Genomic DNA, 8,887 nt, shown 5'->3' with positions numbered 1-8,887 from the left:
GTTGGGTTATATGTATATTAACTTTTTGTTACATGCTTCTGATCGTTCGCATTATACTTTGGACAATTTTCAAGTCGACTCTCTTTAATTTATTTTGTATTTTCATTGTTACACTACCGCTCATAACTATTTAGGCACTCGTAATTTTTTCCATACAATTGTATACAAAATCGACTTTCAGAATTATACCACGAAGTCGCAGTCGGGTAACAGTTTTTTGTGGAGTTTACTTTTTTAATTTAACAGACATAATATCGAGCTTCAAAATGATGTGCAGAATATTCGTGTACATTGCCTATTTACCAAATGGCAAGAGTAAAAAAAGCATAAATCGTTTTCCAGTACAAAATCGTTTTATTTTGTATGAACTAATACATAAGGGTTTTTTAAATCGTTACATAAAGTAAACTCGAAATTTAAAAAAATGTCTTTGCCAACAATTTGAGGCTCAATATATTTACCTAAATAAAAATTCAATCCAACAGTCATTTGCCTGCGATCGAACAGTATGATTTTAAAAATAATTTTTGTATACAATTGTATGGTGAAAATTGCGGGTGCCTAAATACTTTTGAGCGGTAGTATACATTTTTTTTATCCACGAATATTCTTCCCACCTATCGTAATATACATACTAATGTATATAAAATTGGCCACAAACCTTCGATTGATCGAGCCTTAGAGATATTGGAGGGTTGGCATATTTTAGTACTTCTGCCACGAGTGCCTGAAATTAGTGAAAAACGCCATTGCATATATTTAAAAAAAAACAAGCAACTCTCAGATCTTCTCTAACGCTCGATTAATTGCAGATTTTTGGGCAATTTTTAATCAGTTAGCATTGTGAATGATGGCATTTTATGGATAAGAAACTTACAATCCGAAATAATTAAAATTAATCGTAAAAAACAGTTATGATAATTTACTTAAATGTTGTCCAAAGCATGATGCGGACCACATGCGGACGGTTAGAAAACAGGTTACGAGAAATCGAAGGTGGAGGACTTTATTTTATATTGTTATGTTTCCTTATATCAAATATGCTCTAGATTGTCTTTATAAAAGCCTGAAACCAATAGTTATTGTCTTTATTTTTGTATTTTCGAAAATAAAAATTCTAACTACTTTAAGCCAACCCATTATTTAAAAAAAATATATTTGAAATTCTCACAATGCGCTCTTTCATTTTTTTTCTCATTTACCACTCGAAAGGTGGCCCAATGTTTAAAATCCATTTGTTTACGTTACCTACATCTGTCTTTGGGTAACAAACTTACATATGTGTACCAAATTTCAACTTAATTGATCCAGTAGTTTCGGAGATAATAGGCTGTGACAGACGGACAGACAGACAGATGCACGAGTGATTCTTTAAGGGTTCCGTTTTTTCCTTTTGAAGTACGGAACCCTAAAAATAGTTCTTTAAGTAATATTTTACTCTTCAGACCATTTATTTACTAGGTAGAGGTACCTAGTTATATTGATTTCTGAAAATTTACTGAACAGCATTGCCTAATATGTAACGGCAACAGATATAGGTATAATTCCTGTTATCATTGGATATTGGCCCAATTACTTTTAACTACGGTACTTCAGTTTTTAATCTACGCAACTCAAAATAATCTATTAAACATAAACATATGAAAAACCCCCTTGGACAACTTTTCGGAAGTACCGTAAAACGGGGTGAATTTCAAATGCAGGGGCGACTTTGGAATTTTAGTTTTTAAGCCATAATGTATTTTTATGCGAGATTTTTTAAAGTAGGTGAACATCAATATATAGTAATCTAACTAGTCACGCGAACAGTTCCAGTAAATAATGAATAATAGTAATTTTATGGCCGTTTTAAAACTATCAAAGTAACCCCAAATTATCCTAAAGCCACCCCGTTTTACTATATTAATGCGTTACATATCTAATGAAGGGGCTCATAAGAATCTTAGATTAGATATATTTTTAAATTTTTAGATGATAGTTCTGAAGTTATAAGAAAATTAGGCGAAAATTGGTCATTCCTTCCTTATCTCCGAAACTACTGAGCCTGAGCCAGGCAGGCTAAACTAAGACGGATCCTGACATATGTTCGATGTCGCTTGTTTTTACACATTGGTTTATTTGATGACCAAAATAAAAGTTAATTTGTGTTAAGGAATAAATTTATTGTACCTCATGTTCAAACATTTTCTAGAATACAATTCATTTATTTCATCTTAATCTTAGTTAAAAAATTACCCCTCATGCTAATTGAACATTTTATAAGCGCAACTTTTGACTGGTAGTTCTGGTGCTTTGAGCTTAATTGGCTATGTTCAGGATGATCTGGACCAGAGGGGAGGCGGCGGCTACGTCGACGGGGGTGGCGTCGACGATGGGAGCGGGCACGAGAGCGGGGGACTCGGGCTTCACGGGCACGGGTGGCATGTAGATGGGAGTCTCCTCGACGATGGCGGGGCCGACGGAGATGGGCGACTCGGGGAGAGATGAGATGCCGAGAGTTTGCAGGAGCAGCTGTTCCAGGGCGGCGGCGGTGGCGGGGTCAGTGCTGGGGCTGTTGATGGCGGCGATCACCTCCTCGAGCTCCTGCACGTGGGCGGGGAGGGGCGAGGGCTTCACGATATCGGCCGACGCCACGGCGGCGATCACGGAGAGTATGATCAGGTATTTCATGATGGAGCTGAAATCATCAGGAATTATTGATTCAATGACACTACGGTGCAGTGACCACTACTGTCCTTTGGAAGTAAGATATCATAGTTCCAATTCGAACATTTTTTTTAAATGTTTTACACAAGTGTAAAATACTCAGTAAAATAAAACAACAGAATATTCTTTGGATACTAGGAATACTTACGTTAAAGCCGGTATCAGCAAACTGACTATGTTTTTGTCAAATTTTAAAAGGCTTTTATATGTTTATTTATCATCGATTTGTATTGAACTGATACGACTAAAGCTTTGATAAAAAAATGTGATAAATAAAGGCTGTCCCAGAAGTAAAGAGACAACTTTCAAAGTCTTAATGTTCAAAGGCAGAAACAAGAGGAAAGTTTTGGTGTCGTTGCGTCTACGATTTCGTTATCTCTCATTTAAAGCGGGAATTTCGTTATTGCATAAGTATAAGTTTTTCCCCATATCCCATTTTTAGGGTTCCGTACCCAAAGGGTAAAAACGGAACCCTATTACTAAGACTCCGCTGTCCGTCTGTCTGTCACCAGGCTGTATCTCATGAACCGTGATAGCTAGACAGTTGAAATTTTCACAGATGATGTATTTCTGTTGCCGCTATAACAACAAATACTAAAAAGTACGGAACCCTCGGTGCGCGAGTTCGACTCGCACTTGGCCGGTTTTTTTAAATAACTATCACGGTGTTCAATGAGCTCAACTAAAGTTCGCAAAAATTACAAACATTTCACAATTCATCTGCGTCTGAAGATCTTGATCAAAGAAAGGGATGCAAAAAAATTTGTAAGACTCTAGACTTCTTTGGGGGCGTCCAAAAAGCGTCCGTGAGCGCTATTGGTTCAGAGGGCCTACCGTGAACCACGTTCGACGTGTTGTCTCTCTGTCGCACTTGTAAATTCGTACGTAAATGTGACAGGGAGGCAACACACGTCGAACGTGGTTCACGGTAGGCCCTCAGGATTTAAGAATAACTGACCGCATAGCCTGAGTATAGCGTCACATGCATAGGTATTGTAATTTTCAAGAAATTTGACTTGTTTCAATCATAACGTGTTTCAATTGTCCCCGTCCTACCCTACTTTATTGGGGTTAGGCTGTCACATTAAGACAGTCGCAAGGGTCCGCTAATTTTAAAACCCCTGCTAGGATTAAACGAAAAGCGTTCTATATAGAATAGAATAGAAAAAATCTTTATTAATATATGTTATTTCATACATAATGCAAAAGAACACATACCTAACGCATTACTTCTCATATAGTGATCATTGGATATAATATTATTTAATTTAACATTAATAATTAAAGTGACGAGAGCGAATTAAAGCAAATAAATATAGCTGTCTCGGCACCAACCACAAATTGCAGAGGACAGAGGAGCACGCGGGCTCCACAAGGAGCTCGGAAAACGGTTGAGGGAGGCAACGCAAGGGGCACCCTCGCGCGGGCAGCGTTCTCGCGCAAAAGCCCCCAAGGAGCTCGGAAAGCGGTTGAGGGAGGCAACGCAAGGGGCACCCTCGCGCGGGCAGCGTTCTCGCGCAAAGGCTTATTGCTATCGAGAATATCGAGATCCAGCGCGGGAATGCTGCCTGCGTGATGGGAACCTTGCCAAGAGGCCAGGGTTTGTTATAGAGATTTATATTTTTTCTAGGTAGGTTTAGTTTTACTCGTTTTATTTTATAAGTAGTCATAATTTTGTTTTATACAATTAATGTAAGTAGTTATTATCATCTTTTCAATAAAGGTTTTCGTATATTAAAGTGAAGTACAATATTTTTTGCGACGTAAGTAGATTAGGTTACATTTCTTTAGATATCAGGTGAAATTACGAGGCGTTTTTCGGTTCAGTTATTCTTTTATAGGGGGCCATAAATTTAACAAAGTTACTTTATCAAAATTTACTGCCTTTCGCAATAAAGCTTGATAATTAAATATTAATTGTGAAAGATTACGATTAGATCTTTGGTATTTACGTGCATATTGGTATTTACGTGCATAATATTACCGACCAGATATTTTTGTTTAGGTACCTAGTCAACAATGTTTGCAGTAGGTAGGTATTATTCCATAGATTCATAAAATAAGTTAAAAAAACTTACTTTTATTTATAGCTTTTGCCCGCGACTTCGTCTGCGTGAAGTGAGTAATTTGGGTAGCTTATTAGGGTTCCGTACCCAAAGAGTAAAAACGGGACCCTATTACTAAGACTCCGCTGTCCGTCTGTCTGTCTGTCACCAGGCTGTATCTCATGAACCGTGATAGCTAGACAGTAGAAATTTTCACAGATGATGTATTTCGGTTGGTGCTATAACAACAAATACTAAAAAGTACGGCACCCTCGGTGCGCGAGTCCGACTCGCACTTGGCCTTTTTTTATCCAATCTGCTTTTTATCAATTGCCCATACAAACAATCACCCCCCTTTTCACCCCCTTAAAGGATGACTTCAGGGAAAAAAACTACTCTATGTCCTTCCCCGGGACTCATTATCTCTATACCAAGTTTCAACTAAATCGGTTCAGTGGTTTAAGCGTGAAGAGGTAACAGACAGACACACTTTTGCATTTATAATGCCTAATGGATACCTGCCAAGAGCATGTCGGGCCATGCTCAGTGTAGGGTTCCGTAGTAGTAACCCGTCCATCTTAAAAGGCTGCCTCGAACGGGCGCCATCGCCATTATAAGTATCATGTACTTATGTACTATAACAAGGAAAAGGGAGTACCTTCTCAGCGCTTTGTATGTATTTTTACTAAAAATGGAATACTCAAAAACGGCTAGACCGATCGATTTCATTGAAAATCTTTATAAAGCTTTACTTTTATGATGTTTTTTCTTTCGGAGCGGTTATTTCCAAAATTATTTACTAGGTGTATCAAAATAGTTATTTACGATACAAGTGCGGAAAAGAGGAAATTTGAAACGAGTGGCGATAAATTAAAACACGACCGCAGGGAGTGTTTTAAATCGACACGAGTTGGGAATTACATTTTCGCACGTGTATCGTACAACGTTTTACAGTACATATGGCCCTTTAAACTTTCGACATACGCCCGAAAAGTGCTCTTTTACGCACTAGTGCGAGAAAGTAGCACCATGTGTACTGTAAATTTATTGATAGGGGTCCCCTATTCATTTTTAAAGACCTACCCAAAGACACTCCACAGTCCACACCATAGTTGTACGAAAAAAAAATATGATCCCCACATTACGTGCACGGCAGCAGCAGGGTACTCAAACTCAAACATATTTATTGCTCATAGTATTACAAGTTACAAGAATACAGACCCTGCAAGGGCACAGCAATTCATTATTTATACATACTTATATACTTAAAATTAATCTTATTAATTACATTGCAAAAAAAAACTACTTGGTTTATTATTATTACTGAGCTGTGTCCCACTGAAATAGTTATTTACGATACAAGTGCGGAAAAGAGGAAGTTCGAAACGAGTGGCGATAAATTAAAACACGACCGCAGCGAGTGTTTTAAATCGACACGAGTTGCGAATTACCTATTCGCACGTGTATCGTACAACGTTTTACATATATATGGCCCTTTAAACTTTAGACATATGCACGAAAAGTGGTATTTGACGCACTAGTGCGAGAAAGTAGCACCATATGTACTGTAAAATGTTTTTCCTTGTTTTTATTTTTCCCCTTTGTCGGCATGAAGGCATGATTGATTTAAGAGCGCTGTTACAAGAAAAGTCGAAATAATGTAAAATTAATGATATTCCTCGAAGAACTTCAGGACTTTACGTTCATTTTTAGAAACAAAAGTACTTGTTCTAGTAACGTATGCGGAGTGAAATCTAGACAAAGTTTTGAACATGTAAAAAGTAAACAAAAAATTAAACTGAAATTATATCCAACTGCCAGTTTAAAGTCAATAAGTTAATCTGTCAATTAATCCGGTAAGTTTCATGTACATTGGATTCTTTCTCTTGAAATTGTGGTCAATCTAGAAGAACACTATCGCGAAACTGTATGTAATTTCTCCAGTACTATTTCCCTATGGCCGAAAGCGAAGATAGTGGAACATTTTGGGGAAGCGAGTTAGAGGTAACGATATGTTTATAATATTTTTACATCCTTGTTCTTTAAAAAAAAATTACGGCTATAAAGTCTGGTTCAGGTAAACCTTCCAGCATTACCCAGTTTCCTGGGAGAGATCGATTGAAGAAAATGACGGCCCGCTGAGTCACAAAACCTTACAGAGAGGTCATGAGATTATTCAAATGTGGCAGTAAAACTGTTTAAAAATATCTTGAAGATATGGGCATCGGCAAACATCCAAGAAAAGTTAAGGTCACCGTATCCGAAAATAAAAATAAATAACTGAAAATGTGGGTACGTCATACCGACCAAAATGTGTAAAAAACAGCTGTTTTTGCGTAATGGGATTTTTGGGGGACTAGTCATATAGTCACTTAAAATGGAAATTTATGGCAAGGTAACTATTATTTTGGGAACACCAATGGTCCAACGGACGAGAATGTGAAATATGTCGAGCATACGAAGTTTCCTAAAAAAGTTCTCCTAAGGAAGATAAAATGTTAATTTAAAAAAAAATGCCAACATGTGTGTTTTAGATACCGATGACTATAAAGTACCACAACTTCCGTTAAAAATCTCGCATTTAAGTAAACTATATCTTGCATTTAACGTTGTTAAATACATTATTAAAATACATGAAAATTTATGAAAAGTAACCATGTTGTTTTTATTTAATACGACATTGAACTTTGTCCAGATTTCACTCCGCATACGTTAAGAGCATCTTCTTATCTTTAGGAATATCGTTATAAAATATTAGAAAAAGGACTAGTTAAATTAGTCGAGTCAAAGATCTTGTTGAGACGAATCAAACGAGCCCAAACACGAAGTGGTTTAGTTACATGGTTAATTGGTACTGGTGACCACCTTCCAGCCTCATTATCAGACCCTGCCCTGCTGCTATTTAGTGCCTAGTGTCAAAGATCTTGTTGAGACGAATCAAACGAGCCTAAACACGAAGTGGTTTAGTTATAGCTGGTCAAGCAAATCTTGTCAGTAGAAAAAGGCGCGAAATTCAAATTTTCTATAGGACGATATCCCTTCGCGCCTACATTTTTTAAATTTGCCGCCTTTTTGTACTGACAAGATTTGCTTGACCAGCTATACCATGGTTGATTGATACCGCGGTGACCAAAGAGTAAAGTGTATAATAGCGCTGTCTCGCTTGTACATGTCATTCCGTACGGAAACCGGGTAAAAATTATATTCCGTCTGTATGTGGCCGGCCTAAACGATTAAAGTAAAATTATCGTTTCATTATTTCTGAACGCAATAATTGCAACATAAACGTCAATGTCATTATGTCAAATTGACATAACCTCAATTCCCTGTTTCTAATAATTTTCATTTGCTGTGTATTTATATTCGTACGTTATCTTCTCATTAAATAAAATTGCCTCAAAATGCGGCTAAGTTCTGTGCTTTTTACTGCGCCGACTGGCAAAAGTGCTAGGAGATATCAAAGAGAACCAGTCCCATTTCAAATGCTTCTACCATTGGAACTGAAGAAAACTGTTTCAGGGAAAAGCGATAAGTTAAAAGAAGCTGCTTGTATGCAAGAATTGGCTGTTATGTTCGCGTGCTTTAAGAAAAATGAGTTCGACCAGCAACAGTGCTTGAAGGAAATCACCGAGTTCCAGGGATGTTACAAAGATTATAATCAGAGAATGTCCAGCCAAAGAGAGCATGGCAAGAAAGGTATTTTGGTACCAGGAGAGAAAAAACTTACACATAGACAAATGAACCAGTTGCTGAAAGCCTTTCCCCCTAAGAAGAATTAGTATTAAAGAATACTTATTTGTGTGATATCTGATGGACACTGAAGAGATATGTGCTAGTTTGTTAATGTGAATATAGACTTTAATTTGAAACATGTTTTTCCTTTTACATTATTGCTACTTACATACTTACCCCCCAAAGGTTAATGGAAATCCAACTGTAAGCCAGGGGTGCCCCATCTTTTTTTTGTTTTAGAATCTAGGCAAAGTGAGCATATTTTCCCTATGTTCTTTACCTGATATAAAGCTGCAATCCCATACTGCACATCTGTAATTGTCTGAAACTATGTGAAATAGGTAAATTTGAAGTGAATATTTTGATTAAATACAAATTTACATGCTGCATCCAGTTTCAGATTT

At 37.1% G+C, this 8,887-nt stretch overlaps 2 protein-coding genes across 2 annotated transcripts; one reads left to right on the top strand and one right to left on the bottom strand.

Moving 5' to 3' along the window:
* Nucleotides 1–2,247: 2,247 nt before the first annotated feature.
* LOC134749356 (uncharacterized) lies at nt 2,248–2,969 on the bottom strand. Its single transcript, XM_063684275.1, has 2 exons — nt 2,855–2,969; nt 2,248–2,677 (listed from the first exon to the last, which is right to left on the bottom strand). The coding sequence occupies exon 2, from the start codon at nt 2,668–2,670 to the stop codon at nt 2,299–2,301; it is 372 nt and encodes a 123-aa protein (XP_063540345.1). The 5' UTR covers nt 2,671–2,677; nt 2,855–2,969; the 3' UTR covers nt 2,248–2,298.
* Nucleotides 2,970–8,074: 5,105 nt separating this feature from the next.
* Nucleotides 8,075–8,620, top strand: LOC134749245 (small ribosomal subunit protein mS37). The gene has a single exon (XM_063684136.1). The coding sequence runs from the start codon at nt 8,153–8,155 to the stop codon at nt 8,528–8,530; it is 378 nt and encodes a 125-aa protein (XP_063540206.1). The 5' UTR covers nt 8,075–8,152; the 3' UTR covers nt 8,531–8,620.
* The last annotated feature ends 267 nt before the right edge of the window (nt 8,621–8,887 follow it).

Source organism: Cydia strobilella, chromosome 18 (genome assembly GCF_947568885.1).
Source record: "Cydia strobilella chromosome 18, ilCydStro3.1, whole genome shotgun sequence".
Classification (NCBI taxonomy): domain Eukaryota; kingdom Metazoa; phylum Arthropoda; class Insecta; order Lepidoptera; family Tortricidae; genus Cydia; species Cydia strobilella.
This window is presented reverse-complemented; position numbering and strand designations above follow the sequence as displayed.

Bases quoted from the DNA above. Each gene is read 5' to 3' on its own strand.
- LOC134749356 (XM_063684275.1), bottom strand. From the start codon at position 2,670: ATGAAATACCTGATCATACTCTCCGTGATCGCCGCCGTGGCGTCGGCC.
- LOC134749245 (XM_063684136.1), top strand. From the start codon at position 8,153: ATGCGGCTAAGTTCTGTGCTTTTTACTGCGCCGACTGGCAAAAGTGCT.